Genomic DNA, 17,125 nt, shown 5'->3' with positions numbered 1-17,125 from the left:
TATTGCACAGAGTAGCAAAGAACTAAACTGAAATGCTTGAAGACATTCTAGAATGATTAAGAGTCAGCAAATCCACAGAAGTATTGCTACTGTCTAGTGGGACAGATGCACTGCATTTGTCAGGAGTGTTCAGGATTTACTTGAGCAGAACTAGGTTACTCAAAACACCAATGTCACACTAGCTTAGGAGTATACATTTATGTTTACTTTTAATTCTTTATAAAACTTAATATTTTTGTCCACTGCTTTTAGCCAGCCTCCCTAAACCAGGTATTTTTTACAAAGACCAAATTAAACACCTTTTTCACTGGGCAGAATTGAATTAACGCTTAAATATAGGCACAGAGTAAAGCGTTACATTTTCTTTGTTAACTGAAAAGACTTTCGCTCAGAGAAAGTAATTTGCTGCAATTAACAGCATAATGCTAGAATAATGACTGTAATATTGTAATTTACAAATCATTTTTTTCCACTGCAATAATTTTACATTCATTATCTGAATGCGTGGAGACTGATCAGCAGCACAGGATTTTTCCAACTCCTTTTAGCTTGTATTATTAAATGCCAATCAGAAAAAGGCACAAGCTTTTGCTGATGTAGCACATCCTTCACTCCCTGTAGCTACAATTCATTTTTATTTATATTTACTTTCTATTATACTCCAGGAAATACTATTCAAGTACAAATTCGCCTGCAAGGTTTTTTGATACTATAGGTACTAGACGACTGAAAATGCCTGAAAAACTAGGAACAGGCATTATTGTAACAAGATAGGACCTGCCAATATTTCTGAAAAGCCCTATTTACACAGCATGGCCCTCAGGACCCCTCAGCTCCTCCCCTCCAAGGCTGTGCTTTCAAGTGTTCTTCTTAAGGCACATTCAGAGCATCCCTGTGGAGAAGAACTTGGGGGTGTTGGTTGATGAGAAAATGAACATGAGCCGGCTTCAGTGTGCGCTCACGGCCCAGAAAGCCAACTGTATCCTGGGCTACATCAGGAGTGTGACCAGCAGGTCGAAGGAGGTGATCCTGCCCCTCTATTCTGCTCTCATGAGACCTCTCATGAGTCTTGTGTGCAGTTCTGGTGTCCTCAACATAAAAAGGACATGGAACTGTTGGAACAAGTCCAGAGGAGGCCACGAGGCTGATCAGGGGCTGGAGCACCTCCTGTATGAAGATAGGCTGAGAAAGTTGGGGCTGTTCAGCCTGGAGAAGAGAAGGCTGCGTGGAGACCTCAGAGCAGCCTTCCAGTATCTGAAGGGGGCCTGTAGGGGTGCTGGGGAGGGACTCTTCATTAGGGACTGTCCCTTCTACAGAGGTAGAAGCAGAGGGAAAATGTCACATGAACTTCTTAGTGAAGCATCTCAAATGTAACACCAAAAAGTACTCGTTAGAGAAAAGGCGTCTTCCTGCCAACCCTCCTTCCCTTTCCTTGTCATAACTCTTCTGGCCAGCCCAGTACTTTAAACAGTTTATATAGAAACTTTCTGCGTGTCATAGGTAACACCCTACTGAATGTTTATAATATTAACATTCCGAAGTACAAAAACCTGTTTTGAATCTGTGGTTGAAAGTAAAGTCACCCAACAACTAGAACACAGCCTTTCCTCTAGGTATACAGACAAAATCTAAGGATAAATAAAAGAGTACAGATAAAAGCCAAGTGGCATAGAAAGATGTCTCTACAGCCAAAGACTTGGTAACTTATGTGCTACTTCAAGCTTTTAAAAATCAAGATACAATACTGACAGCATTACAGATCTCTCTTTTACAAGAAAGTGTTGCCAAAACACTAGGATTAGATTCCTTAGAAGCACTGCTGATAATATAGGTTTGGGAAATAAAAGGTCTGTCATCCAGTTTAGAAGAACTTCTGCTCTACAGGTTCATGTTCTCAGCAACCAGCATCACCTCCAGTACAATCAAGGACCTGTTGCAAATCACAACCTGGAATTTGAACTGTATGTACAGGTAAGCACAAGTAAATAACATGTATTTGGAAAATAATGAAGGAAAAGACATTCACTGCTGAATGAACACAAAAAACTATCATCTTACCTCGGAGGCATTGATGGCCAAAGCCCTCAACAGAAGCCTGCTGGCATCCAAATGAAGACCATAATGAATCAAGAGGTTAGCAAGATTGACAAGAGGGATGTCCTGATACTCATGTGGAGCCAAATTAAATGCTTTTTGCAAACAGGTGACAGCAAAGGTGCCATTTCCAACTGCACGCCAGTACAATCCAGCTTCATTAAGCACAAGCCATAGAGGACCTTCCAGCTATAAGAGAGTCAGAGAGAAGAATGAAAACACCCGCAAAGAGGTGTTTAAGGAAGACAGAATTGCCTGCTCTTTTGGTAAGAAACAAACCTCACCACCGCATACTACCTTATTAACTAGAGACAAATTACACTTTGCTGTGATTGCTAGCAGATGATTCAATCTGCTCTACTCAAATTTATGCGATTTACAGTCTGAACTGTAATTTAGTGGCAGCTGTTCCTCACACTCTACTCATATGACTGCCTTAAATCGTGACCACAAAATCCCTTAAAATATACCAGTGATAAGTTAGCTTGCTTCAGGAAACAACATTTGTGAGCCACTTTGTCTTAAAATTACATTAATACTGATCTAGGTATAAATGTTACAATTTGAAGGGCATGCAGCTTTTAAATTGCAGTTAGATGTGCTTCCAGGTCTATATCCAACATTGAGGTTTCTTGTCAATTTAAGGTTTCAGAGTTGGTGGTTTTCTTAGATTTAGGTATCAATTTGTCTTCTGAAAGTTGACAAGTGACACACATTAGATACTGTTTAAAGATTATAAAATAGCAGGCAAGAAGTTAAGGGCATATGGAAGAATGGAAGAAGTGTCAAATACACCTTGAATGCTCCTTCCCTTTCTTTCACCTATAACAGAATGAGCAACCACTCATCCTAGAGGAGAAAATAGGAAACTTTAACACAAATGGACAGAGCAGTGTAAAACATCCACTTTCAGAATGAGCAGTTTGAAATGGTTTAGAAACATTTACATTTTAGTTTTAATACTTCCAGCATTCCATGGTACCCAATTCCACACAGTTTGAAGATGAATGTGACAACAGAAATTGAAGTCCAATCTAACCTACGGGTCTAAAGCCCAAATGAATGAGAAGGAAATAAGCAGCTAGGATTAAAGTTAAACAGATACAGATCTTTACAGCAGTATTGTGTTAACCCAATAGAGCTGCCATTACAGTAATACTGTGTTGAGAAGGTTAACCAGCACAAAGATTTTCTTCCAGATTTTAAAACCAGCCTCACACAGGAGGATTCTACCTATGGTTCAAGATGAACTGGAAGAAATTAATTGGATGTATTACCTCTTTGTTCTGAGTACCTTACATAATCTATAAGTCTAAGAGTATTTACCCCCCCTATTTTGCAATGCGTTTACATAATATTACTTGCATGCTACTCATGCCAAACTCCTGACTGAATTACACTCGTCACTGAACTACAATTCAGATCTCAATGACCTTTGTTTAACTAAATTCTCAGCAAGTTATTAGCACTTTGTCTTTCCCAATACAAAGATAGCAACTGTGGCACTCCTGCTCTAGAAATTTTATCATTAGCAGAACAGGCATGACACAACAGTGTTCTTACATCAGCATCTAAATGACCAGGAAGTTCAGACTTTAACATGAAGGCAACAGACTACTCAGGTAAAACCAAAATACCTATGCACAGCAACAGTAAGACATTAGACATGTACAGGACTGTTCTGAACAGCATAGTAATAGGAATCAACTCCTACTATTTAGTTCTTCTTCTGGGTAAGACAGGTGCACATAGTAAATGGTACTGATTTTAGACTAAAAACAATACATACATACACCGCCTTGACATGACTTGTACAAGAGAGTTAATTTGAGAAGTATCAGCTTGACACATCAAAAAGAGTCAACCTCCATCGCAATGCTTCCTGTCATTTACTTGTGATGGTTCTCAAAGGCCCCACACATGATGGAGGTGGCATTCCACAGGGTGCTATAGGGATGTACAATCTTTGCCCCAGAGTGCTAATTATCCTGACAGAAGATTGACAGATAGTTGGTTCCTTTGGAGGGGGGAAGAGGGGAAGGCAGGGTAGTGGGAAGGAGAAGGAACAGCAGAAGACAGGCATGTAGGGAGGGGCGAAGATGGAGTAGTTCCAAGCTATTTCTCTCAGTTAAGCAAACAGCTGCAAGGATTAGCTTATGTATTGCTGCTCCATGTCCTGCAGTCACAGCAAGAACAAGTAACTACAGGGCACATTAAGCTAAATTAAATGGCTATTTCTCTCTGTGTTTGTGCTTTATTTGTAAATATGTATTTTTAAGTTAGTTTTATCTCAGTTACTGGCAGCAAATAAGCTTCTTTCTTGCACATCACTGACTTCTTTAGAAGTATAAGAAAGAGCCTCAAATAAGAACTATGAACTTATGCTACAGTTTTTGACATACCTTTTTCATGGCATGATCTAGAAATGCTCCTATCTTCGCCTGTGAAATAGTCTGATTGTTGACACGAGAATTCAAAACCTGAACAACAAAGATTTATATTTTTAAACAACTGAATGCATTTTACATGATACATCAGCCATGCAACTCTCATTTCCCTAAGTCTTCCCTTTAATAAAGAGGGGGAAAAAAAAATACTGTTTTAAACAGATGATAAGAACATATAATGATTAAAGCAGCCGATCTCCAGAAAGCAATGTGAAAGACTGATCTCAGCCTATAGTTACCAACTGGGTAGAATACAGTAGTTACTGGAAACCCAAGAAGGTGAACTGTGTGAAGTGTCTGTTAGAAGTTTTAAAAGAAAGCAGGAATTTCACACAGTAAATCACATTTTCTATTCTGTGTGCGTTTGGTTAGCACCTGAAAGAAATCATAGAACCACAGAACAGTTAGGGTTGGAAGGGACCTTAAGATCATCCAGTTCCAACCCCCCCTGCCACCCACAGGGACACCCCATACTAGACCATGTCACACAAGACTCCATTCAGTCTGGCCTTGAACACTGCAAGGATGGCGCATTCACAACTTTTTTTGGCAACTCATTCCAATGCCACACCACCCTCACAGTAAAGAACTTCTTCCTTATATCTAACCTGAACTTCCCCTGTTTTAGTTTGAACCCATTACCTCTTGTCCTACCACTACAGTCCCTGATGTAGAGTCCCTCATGCTGAATGCCAAGTTTTCCCTTTCTCCAGCCTTACAGAAAGTACTTGTTCTTCTTTTTTTGGAAGTACCAATTGGCTTGTGATATCAAGCAATCTTTTAAGTATCAGAATCTTTCATGCTCAGAGTAAGATTTTTAAGGCAATAAAGAAAAGAACCAAAAAGAAAACATCTCTTACTTGTCTTGCTTGATCATCCGGCATCTTGAATTTCAAATCTAGATTACTGTCTAGCTCCTTGACCAGTATGTTTAGAGATTCATTGTTACGAGCATCAGTAATGGAAGAACAGTCTGGTGCCTGGGTTTCCCCATGCCCAACAGTATCTCTCAGGATACTCAGGACTGGCTGGACTCTAGCAGTAAGGAGAACCAAGAGAAATCAATACCATGTGCTGCATGTCACTGATCTATAAACATAAGAATCAGCTATGTCAGCTGACAAGCCTCCTACTGTAGACTGCCACAAGACATGAGCTGCAAACCAGGAGAATTCAAGGACCACCCTTTCCTTGAAATGTCACTCATAAATAAGGGCTTTACATTCTATTTTTAAGCACAGAATACCTGTAAATACTGGACAATGCAGCAGAAATAAGACACAGAAGGTTTTCTCATTATAATAATAATAATCCTAAACTTCATACAGTGATTAAATAGACAAGTGGATGGGAACCTTTGCTTTAACACATACTCAGTACTAGAATTAAACCCACTATGAGAAGAAAGCTTCTTTACTATCACTATGATTAACACTGAGTACAATATTATAAAATTGCATTGATCTATGTAAAGTAGCTATTGCAATGGAGACACACTTATTTTTATCCTATGTAATAATAAATATTACTGACTACTCCACAATTAAGATGGTTTGTTACCTCTGCCCCAAAGGAATAAGCCAGGGCTTTCAACTCCTAATCCTTTTTAGTATTTTTCTGGTCTTTGTAATTTTCTGTTATCATAACTAAAGCTAAGAGGATGTATGCAGTGTACAACAGCTAACTGTAGTTATTAAATAGATACATCATTTTCTCTCTCAAGTTCCTTTTAATTTAAATATACTCTACAAGACATTCAGATTCATACTTAAATCCTAATTCCTTTAGTAATACTGTAGGTATTTCATGCATTCACCCTGTACTAACAGGGAAGAATCACCAAGAAATTAGATCTGCTACAGTTACAGCAAAGACAACAACAAAGAAAAACACCCTCCTCCTGTGGAACAGGCAGAAAAGAAGGTGTGAGCACATCTGTGCTGTTGGTTACTAACTGCATCCATCCTCTCCAGAAAGAAAATACTCATTGAGACATTAGCGTGCGAATTTACTAATATAACTTTTAGTAATCAACACTTGCCTGAATCCCCTGTTTTCTGGGGGCAAGAAGTAAGTTGGCAGCTCTTCTGGATCAGGAATTTTGGGGAAAGATTTCATGCACTCTGATCGTTGAGGCCACAGAATATGCTGTTTGTCCTAATGGGGAAAGGAATGTTTTCTTATTAATTTCTCAATGTTTTTAATATTCTAATTAACTTCTTTCACATAAACAAGGAAAGATTCACTCTTTCACAACTCCTCTTTAAAAGGGCAAAGCTTATGCTCTTCACTCACTCTACTGGATTCTACATTCCACACCGAAACAATCGAGCGTGCAACAGGGGAAGACTGCAGTGACTGGCCGTGGTCACTTTGGTTTGCATGAAGATCCAAGTTCACAGATGTCATACTAGAAGTTGAAGAGTCTTCACCAAACTAGAAATAACAGAAAAACAGTACTTAATAAAGAGATGATATATTACTGGCTGAATTGCTGCACATTATTTTTCCCTGCCATTTGTGTAGTTAAGCCTCACTGATGAGCTGAAATTTGGGTAGCAGGGGAAAAATCCAACCCCCTTGATCCACTCACAAAGTGAAAAGTAATATTTATGTTGTAAATGAGTTAACAATGAAAACATAAGTGCAAATTAAGAAAAAGTGCTAAAAGGTACCAAGCAAACACTTCTAGTAGACCACAACCAAAACCTACTTATCTTGACTGCATAGCTCTAGTACAAGTCAGGGTTACTAAGGCTGATGACTTGCAAAATTACCTTGACAATTAGGGCTGTTTCCTGAACTAGTTAAGTGGAAACTCCAGAACACATTCCACATTACAAAATACATGAAACCACAATCTTTAATTGGAGTCCTAACACAGCAGCAGTGTTCCTTGGGTGGCTGACTTTCCAGATCTTCAGTACTGGTACACACCTTGCTTCCAACACTTCTCAATATTCCTCTACCAGGTTTCCTCGGTGCACTGTTTCATTCAAGATACACAATCAGCAAATACTCACAAACCCAGTCTAACACCTTATTTTGGGGGTCACTAGATTCAACACCATTGACCTCTGCTCCTCCATTTGCTAATTGCTTAAGGTGGTTTTGTGTTCCTGGTAAGAAAAAAAGACTAAACTAGAAGGAGCATGCAAAAGCTGCATAGCTTGAGTCATACAACAGTGTATTAAACTAAAGAAACTATGATCCATTTTAAGGCTGTGGAGATAGAGATCAATACAATATTTTAAGCACACTTTTACGCTGTTATGTTGAAATACTCTTTCCACTAAGGAGTAATTCTTGTTCCATATAGCACATGAACATCAGAAAACTCACTCCTTAGAAAAACTTTGCCTCTTCTTTAACATTAGCTGCCTATTGCTTTTTCCTGGCTTCTCTGAAGGAAACTAAACCAGAAAATTAAACACATTTTGCTCTTGCAGTATATTTACGTAAGAGAAAGCTGTACTTCCTATAAGGAAATAATTTGGTTATTCTATGCAGTTTGAAAAAGTAAAGGAGTCAATATAGAGCTGGTTGATAACTCATAGGAAACTAAGACTTTGGACTAAAATAATCTTTAAAAACTTAAATAATTCTAATAGTTCTCTTCTCCAAGTTAAACAAAGTCTTACACAGTAAAACCTCTAAGTTTCTATAATTCACAGATGATCTCAGCTTGTATTACCAGCAAAAACTAGCACTAAATGCTTCACAGTCTGGAAAAGAGACTGAATGATTTCTCACTCCAATTACCACACTCAAAAAGTGCCCCCTTTGTCAAGCCTCAAAACAAAGAGGGAATATTTTGCTAACAATGCAAATGAGATGCAACTTAGAGCAGTGGTATCAATTCACAGACAAACCTGCACATATTCCACATTCTCAAAAATGTCCCCACGGTGATAACGAACAGGCTGGTCCCACTGGCAGTGCAAGCTATGCTGCTGACTGCCCAGTCTACAGATCTGATGGTTCCCTGCAGAGCACAACACAATGTCTACTACAAAAGTGAGCTTTCTGAGGAGACAAACACAGCAAACAGTCAACCCCTCCAGCCCCAACTTGGTCAACCCTTTTTATTTATTTAATCAGCAAAGAGGAAATTCCATATTCTTAGAAAGATGCAACATATTCAAGAACATATTGCAATCCCTCACTTTAATAAGCAAAACACAACAGCCACTCAGGGCCATCTGTATAAAGAAGTTATGTCCTGACATTAATCTGAACACGTGCAATTCATTGCTATAACGAGCATGAACTCTAAAGAGTTGTACCTAATTGAGCTTCTTTTGCCATCTGTGTCTCGTGAATGATGTTCCTCAAGATTTGTTCCTCCTGGATAAGCTTGTACTTGTCCAAGACATCTTGTTGCCTAAGGTAATGGTCATGCTGCTTCTGATATTCCTTCAATTCATTTAATGTTCGCTGAAGTGATCTTGAAAATTCAACAGCAGAAAAGGTTTACTTTGAAGGCTTTTTAAAGTATCAGCTTTTCCTACATTACTGCACATTTCTTAAAGTATTCTTATGCATAATTTTACTGCACAAAGAAATACAGTTGAAAACCATTATTCTATTTGAAAAGTAAATAACTGCTCAAATAGAACAATAAAATAAGACTGTACGAACTGCAAGTAGGATGCTTCCTTAGTTACCTATGCTGGGCTTCCAGTTTTTGCTCAAGTTTTTGCTGACATAGGACGGCATGCTTCCTTTTTACCGCTTGCTCAAACCCTGGTTTGGCTTGGAGAGCATGATCGTAACACAGGACTGAGTGGTTGTACTCTCCAAGCATCTGAAGAAGGAGAGACAGAAAGAATTAGCCACTGACTGGTGATGTTTCGTTAAAAATATTCCATTTCTAAAGAAGTCATTAACTCAGATTTTAATTTGTGGTAACGAGCAGCCTGTCATTTCTGAAACTCAAACCACTCTATCTACTAAAGAAAGGCTGCAGGAGAATATCCCTGGGATATGAAATGCATGTGAAACACAAGACACTGTTAAGCAGTACAGCTTTATCAAGCCAAATAAGATTATTTGGTTTTCTACGAATCTTGAAAAATAAAGATAGTATTTACTGCATATATATTTCCCAAAGTGTAATAGCTGGTAAAGAAGTCACTGTAATCCAGAGCTGCATGGACCACGATAGCTGCATCTGCAGAGAAGTGAGCCCGGTGCAGAATATTTGCCAGATTCACCAGTGCAATATCTTTATTTTGCCTACAAGAAGAGAAGAAAAAGAAAAACCAGATATTAAAAGAAGATCCAGCTGTCTAAGAATCATTCATTCATTAGTCATATATTAAATATGTAATTTGATAGAAAAATGTCTAAACTACATATGTACCTAGTACAGCATATAAAGAATAAGAACAAGTAACATGGCTTATTCCTTAGGATACAGTCTTGGAAACTAGAATCTGTTTAACTAATTAGGATAACCAGGAAAGCAATCTGAAATAAATCTTTATGGCAATTCTTACCTTGAAGAAAAATGAAGGGCACGCATGGCACATTCTACTACTTGGTATGGCTCATTCTTTATTCGCCAATAAAAAGAAGCCATATTATAAAGTACCCAGGAAGAAGAGTTCTGCAGTAAAGAGAAACACGTTAACTGCACTAAGACATAAACTAAAAGGTTAATCAGGTCTTTAATTACGATGGGCTAGAAAGCTGAGCACCAAACCTGCTTTCAGTTATCCCCTTCCTTTGGAAAGCTGCCATTTGGCAATAGCTGTGAATGTTCAGGAAGAATGAGCTGGCATATAAATGTAGTAAAGAAACTCCTGCCTTTCAAACAGGTAAAAATTCAAGATGAGATTAAATGAAGTGGCAGTAGTTCAATCAGCAGCAGCTTAGCTGGCATTGAGTGAGGGTTCTTATATCTTGCAGGAAAGCATTCAGTAAGACCATACACATTTCAGTACTATTCCTTTGTTTTTCAAGTTTTGGTTTAAAAGTTTACACATTTTTGTTTCAAAGCTTTTACTTATTACCTTGACAAAGCAATGAATGTGGTTTGGCAGACCACAGAATACATGGTTATTAAAGATGACAGCCAGTACCTTCTTTTGGGGCATACAGTAAGATTACAGTTTCATACCTTCATTAGCCCGTCATAAATACGATGACCTATTTCCTCTATACTTCTTCCCAGCCTCCGTGATAAGTATGTGAAGATTGGATCTTCTTTAGGTAACAAGGGTGCGGAAAGATTAACTCTTTCTTGGACACCCTAAAATAAAAATTAAATATAGGTATTTGCTAACACTTCAACTAAAAGCAGAAAAACAGATAACAAAAGCATGACCCCCAGGAAAACATAGAGCTTGGGTACTTTACATTCCTATCGTCCTTTCATATCAAGATCTTAGCAACTTGATAGGATAATGCCACCTTTGACACATGAATAATACATATCATTATAGATAGGCAAATACCAGGAGCATCCAAAAGCAGCCTCTGCCTGTGAATGCTACAGAAGTATTTATTTCTGGTAGCACTGTATCTGGCAGCTATTGATTTCAGTAATGATCACTGAAGCACTTAACTCATGTTTAACAGATTACAGGCACACTCTGAAAGCATCCCTACATCTCTTGCTTCCTTCCGCAACAACATACTCCTTTCAAAAGTACATCCAGACCCAGGAACAGAGCTAAAATACTTCAGTTCCTGTTTTGTCTGTACGAAAATCCTTATTTGTAGATAAAAAGACTTATAATAAAGTACCAAGACAGAAGCACTACAGCAGCATCTGCATTAGAAAATTTGCTCATATGATACTGTTGACAAAACCAGGTTTTTTAATACACCACACTTCTATTGTAACCTTTCTCAAGCATACGAACTTCATATTAGTAAAGAACAATTATCTCATCTTGTAGGTCAGGGCTTGACATTCAGACACCAAAGAGACAGTCAAGTATGTGAGAAGCTACCTACAAGCCTGCAAATAATTTTCTGACCCTCAATTTTCATGCAGTTTAATGATCCTGTTGCGCACTTTCCGATTTCAACTGTAACAATTCACAAGTTCAAAGCATCTCTAATGAAAGCCACCATTTTACTAATGAAATGTGTGTTATAAAAGAAAAGACTCCGTTTTCCTAAAAACACCCTCTAAAATAAGGCAAAGAATACCAAAAAATAATCAGGACCTGTGTATCTGATGGAACTGTCTTCCTATAAGCAGGGCACAAAAGAAGTCTGAAACTGTCTTGAAAGATTACAGTATCTTTCAACCTTCACTGAGAACTGCCAGAAAGAGTTTTCCTCTTCATGATAGAGGAAAAAAAGCCATACTTGCGTTTACTCACTTACCCTTAAGTGCTGAAAAGCATGAATACTGTATGGAAGATCTAGAACTTTTGTACAGTCTGGCTGCTGCAGGTCTGGAGGGACTGGTGACTTTGTGTCTATATAGTCTTCAGGGCTGAGGACATAACGTAATACAGTAGACTTCAGATTAAAATGCTGCTAAAGTTCATAAGAGACAGTATTGCAGTTGACAGACACAATATTCCAATCTGACTGTTACAAAAACCCTGGTTGTGAGCACATCAGACCATGTCTGATGCCTTCCCAGATTTCAGTTGTATCAGAATGTCACCCCTATAGGATAAAGCAAACAAATTTCTGTCTGCTTTAGACAGAACATCAGCATTTGGATAAACTCCAAAATATATCAGTGTAAATCTAGTGTATGACTACTATGATTAATGATCTATCTGCCAGGCAAATGGCAACGCATGCAGAAGTCTGTTCAACCGAAACAAACAAACCCTCAGTATTAGCAAGAAGCCCAAACAAAGGTATCTTCAGATAAAATTAATCTTTTCCCACTTCAAGTACTCATCTGATTACGTTACTATTCAAACTACAAAACCAAACCAGTCAGCCCTGAAGATGAATTGCCAGTGAAGCTGAATGTCAAGCTGACTGTCCATGCATCCCTCGCTTGCTAAACACAAGGGATGAAATATGACCAGAAGGTTCAACTGCTTGGTAATCAAAAGCATTTCATACACATTTAAATCAAGCCAGTTCCCACTACAAGCCTTGTATCTAGCTCAAAACATCCAGAGCACACTCCAGCAAATTCAACCCTCTTCTACATGATGCACATCAGTTTAATTCATGTTTGGTTGTATCAGTGCAGAGTTACAGTGGCAGAACTGACTGGGAGCCTGGGAATAGAATGGAGAAGTTTTAGGGCATGGCTAACATGGACAGTTAGCGAGAGACAGCATTTCTGTGTTGCACCCTTTCCTAATCAGTGGCAGAGGTTGTTTCATTCCACACTAACACAAAATAAAACTGTCATCAGAAGGAGAGGCAGTGATAGCATTTTTCTGTTTACTTGCTTTTAGAGGTTTTGTTGATCCTTTTTTTTGTTCAGTAAAAACTTTAAAATGTAAGCATCTTATTACCGGATATCTTTGCTCTCCAAGGTGATGTACGTGCCATCGTAAAGATCTAGGTCCCCCAAGGGCACCTTGGCTTTAATGCAGTCCGGATCCTCTTTATTATGCCTTTGTTCTAGCCCTGTGTCTCTGTCCTCGTTTTCCTCTATATGAATCTTTTGAGCAACTAACTGTTTCTGTAGGAATAAAACAAAAAGAAGAAAGTATACACACGAGAGCAAACTCTACAGGTGCTACAAGTTGAACAGTCCAACTTTAAAGTCCATCTGAAGAAAATCTAAAAGGTCTCTTTAAATTTTGGGAATATTTTCCTGTACTTTATAACATCTATAGGACATTTTTTTATTTAGATGGAATATAAATACTTTAATTAGAGATACACAACTTGAATAGGACATTATCTCTCCTGCTGTACCTAAAAAGAGGGCTAATAGCATTTCAGATTTATGGTAGGCCGTTCAGAAAAGGAAGAAATAGTTGTTAACAGTACATCAACTTTTCAATTGGCCCTTCTTCAGTGTAAGAACTCATGGAAATAATGGAGATTTTAAACAAAATGAGCTTCTTAATCACTCAGCATGCTAAGTACAACTGAGGTGGTAGGTTAATGCAAGAATTGAGACTAATTTATATAGATGAGCTTATGATGTGCCTTAGGAGCTACCTGTTGCCCCATAAAGCTCATAGGTATTGATTAGCAAAAGCAGTGAACAGACTAATGACCTGTCACAGCACAGTAAGTTGTATTTCAGTCTCACTAGATCTGCAAATTGCAAACTCATTAAATATCATCAGGATTTGTATGTGTGATATAAGAAAATTTGCATTTTTAATTAAACCCATAATTACACAATACTATGCAATACCAGAGATATATACAGCAGTAGCAGCTTGTAGATCTGAATGATAACTTCTGCTGAAAGTCATCTGTATGCCACAGACTGTAGATTAGTAATTTCCAAGCCCACAACCCATGTCCTGAAAAGCTTGTAACTATTGTTCCATCCACAGGTAAAGTTGCCCACTGCCACAAAAATAAGCACACCTCGAAGAGAAAGGCTGGCTGAATACAGTCACATAATAGGCAGTCCTACTTCTTTCTCCTCCCTTCCACTTCTCCCATTCACCTAAAGCTACCTCTGGTGCTCATCTAACTTCCCAGTTAGCTAGTTATGCCAATCTGACAAAACCAAAGCTGACACAGAGAAAGGAGAGCGTGGACAGAAGAAAGGCTGTGACCTGTTCACTTGCCCAGCCCATGCTATGTTTAAACTTCACCAGTTCGAAGTTCATTAGAGCCCTTTTCAGAAGGGTGTTCTCAGACCCTTTTTCAACTATAAATGGGCTTGAAGAAAAACAAGTGACCTTCTCTGTACTCTTCTGGAATACAGCAACAGAATCCAGTACCTAAATGATTTTACTTAAAAATGTTAGGATTTATGGATAACAACAAGGAATGGCAGAACTGATAACCTGGACAATGATAACCTAGACAATAATAACCTGTTTAGCAAACTTAAGGCACAAAATTCTTGAGATCTAAAGAATTATTCATCCTTTCACTGAAGCAGAATTATGCACATAACTTCTGTTCCCTATCTAAAGCTATCCCTAAAAAGCCTATGGAAAAAAAACAAACAGTATTTTCAGAAATTAGTTAGTACTTAACATTAATGCTTTACCTCCAGTTCTTTGAGGTAGTTAACGGTTGTTTCTTGTCTCATTAGTATTACCAAATCGTGTGGGTTCCTCAAGTTCATTGGTGAATCCACCTGCAAGATATTTCAACAGCCCATCACGTAAGACATTCTCCTAAAAAGATCGATTTTAAAGGGTAAGAAGTTATGTTCATTCAACTACAGTTTGTCCATTCAGAGGTTTTCTGTTCATTCAGCATCATAATATGTCCGTAACTTAAATCTGTACTTCAAACAGCACTGTTATTTCAGAATCCAATTCAAACCAGGCTTTAATTTTAACCCTATTTTAGTTTATTCAGGCACACAACTTCTAAGCATAAGAGGCAAGCAAGCTTCTCATAACAGACGTTACTAAGAGTACCTGTTTCCATCCCTGGCAGTGTTCAAAGCCAGGTTGGACAGTCTTGGGTGACATGGTTTAGTGTGAGGTGTCCCTGGCCATGGCAGGGGGGTTGGAACTGGATGATCTTAAGGTCCTTTCCAACCCAAACTGTTCTATGATTCTATGATTCTAGCTACTGCCATAATTTTAGATACCAAGTACCCCCGATGATCCAGAGAAGAACAGAAAATACTGTATCAGTATTGATACCATATTGATGCTGTTACTGAAGCATTAAAGCCTACAGCATTTTAGTTACATATATTTATATTTCAATATACATATTGGAATGCACACATTTCAATACATGCTCCATATTTCCTCCTGTGGGCCCCACCTCACTTTGAACTGGTTGCACACAAATGCAAGAGTTATGTACTGAATGTAGCACTTGTTACGCCTCATTTGCTAGGGAGGCTACTGCGGCATGTACAAGTGAATGAGATATGAATTTGCAAAGAAAACAAGGGAAAGTTTTACTGTGTTTAAAGCACTTATGACCCATTCCTAAATTGCACTGCTTGCATGATACTACACAAGTCACTGAGAGCAAAGTCAAGCTTCAGCTCTACTTTCAGTGACAAACTGTGTCTGGGGAGCAATTTTTTGGGGAACGTTATGCAGGCATCACCATTTAGAAAGCTTTATTCTGAAAGATGAAGGAACTTGGCTTATCATTCATTCAGAAACAGAATGATGCTCAGGGGCAGCTTCTGTTCTGAACTTCTGATAAAACAGTCTCATGAGAGTTAGGTCTGAATTTCGGGATTGGGAATTTGGAGTGGGATGCTACCAATCCAGCATGCACCAGCTGACAGAAAAGCAATGCAACAAGTACCAGATTCATATCAACTATGACATGGCAGCAGCAATCAAAGTGACAACAATCAAACAGCAATCTCACTGAATTCATTCATAAAGTTATGGCAATCCACCAGGAAATCAACTCAAACAGTATGCATGGTATTTTTCTTTGCTCTTCAGATTTTCACTTCTGGATCTGACCTCAATTTATCACCAGCAAATGATACATGATAGTAATCATAGTAATGTTTTCTCCTGATAGTAAACCCCTTCAACCTAGTAGAAAGTTAATATTTCTATAATTCTATTACTATATAATTTCATTAGCTCATGTTTGTATGATTCTATTACTAAATAACCCTAGTGGTGTGTAAATAAAATCTTTAAACCCAAAACTTTACTACTAAATCCAACCTGACATTTATTTACGTCTGATTTTCTTCTCACTCTGAAAGTTTAAGATTTCCACAGCAAGAAACTTTCACAGTAAAGACTATTATTAGCTCCATTTTAGGTGTAATAACTGCATGTGAATGGAAAAGATAAGCAACTACATTGGACAATCACACAAGGTTTGCAAAAGCAACTTAAGCCAGCATATCCAATGCATTCAGAGCGTTTTTGACAGCTTGTAGAAGTGAGATGAATATACTGTATCAGTCTTCATACTCTTCATTTATACATTTACAATATAAAGGCATCACAGAATGAGAACTGAACAAAAAAAAAGCATTCAGAGCTACAAGAAAACGCTATATAACACAAACAGAGACAAAGGAAACAGATTTTTAATTGAAAACCACAGGAGATCTTATGATATCATGCCTGCAAATGGAGAAAACAATGCCAACTTGGCCCTCAACAGGCATGAGTTTGGAGCATGATGGTGCTCAAACTTAAGAATTTCATAGCATTTAAAGTGCAATTTCCTGAACTGGTTACACTGATCCACAAGGGAAAAGGAGCCAAGCAGGGGAATTCTCCCTTTTCCTACTACCTGTAATCCTATAGTTCCACTGAGAAACAGACCAGCTGAAAAATAATAGATCGAACAATTAGTTTTCAGCCACATCAGTAGATGAGTCTGAACTGACCTCAGGTGAGCACTTCATCATCCTCCTCTCTATAGCAAGAGCCATGGGGCTCATGAACTTCAACCTGTTCCTCTCATCCAGCCAGCAATGCTGTCAAGCCTTGTGGTCCATTATTCACCACTTACAACATCCCTCTCCAGATTAAACATGTTTTCTT

At 38.3% G+C, this 17,125-nt stretch overlaps 1 protein-coding gene across 1 annotated transcript in view; it reads right to left on the bottom strand.

The window, feature by feature from the left end:
• The window catches only part of TTC17 (tetratricopeptide repeat domain 17), a 61,277-nt gene that overhangs the window by 31,540 nt on the left and 12,612 nt on the right, over window positions 1-17,125 (bottom strand). The window contains exons 2-15 of the mRNA XM_061343598.1: window positions 14,671-14,760; window positions 12,995-13,164; window positions 11,886-11,997; window positions 10,666-10,797; window positions 10,043-10,152; window positions 9,635-9,779; window positions 9,209-9,348; window positions 8,828-8,988; window positions 8,414-8,526; window positions 6,837-6,977; window positions 6,583-6,698; window positions 5,402-5,576; window positions 4,497-4,574; window positions 2,059-2,283 (exon numbers count right to left, since the gene is read on the bottom strand). Of these exons, the coding sequence (XP_061199582.1) occupies window positions 2,059-2,283; window positions 4,497-4,574; window positions 5,402-5,576; window positions 6,583-6,698; window positions 6,837-6,977; window positions 8,414-8,526; window positions 8,828-8,988; window positions 9,209-9,348; window positions 9,635-9,779; window positions 10,043-10,152; window positions 10,666-10,797; window positions 11,886-11,997; window positions 12,995-13,164; window positions 14,671-14,760 (1,908 nt within the window). The remainder of the gene's footprint in view (window positions 1-2,058; window positions 2,284-4,496; window positions 4,575-5,401; window positions 5,577-6,582; window positions 6,699-6,836; window positions 6,978-8,413; window positions 8,527-8,827; window positions 8,989-9,208; window positions 9,349-9,634; window positions 9,780-10,042; window positions 10,153-10,665; window positions 10,798-11,885; window positions 11,998-12,994; window positions 13,165-14,670; window positions 14,761-17,125) is intronic.

Source organism: Neopsephotus bourkii, unplaced genomic scaffold, assembly GCF_033783945.1.
Source record: "Neopsephotus bourkii isolate Nb327-2 ecotype Australia unplaced genomic scaffold, CSIRO-AGI_Nbou_v1 NB_1825, whole genome shotgun sequence".
NCBI classification, from domain to species: domain Eukaryota; kingdom Metazoa; phylum Chordata; class Aves; order Psittaciformes; family Psittacidae; genus Neopsephotus; species Neopsephotus bourkii.
The sequence above is the reverse complement of the archived record's forward strand: the minus strand, read 5'-3'. Positions and strand labels throughout refer to the sequence as shown.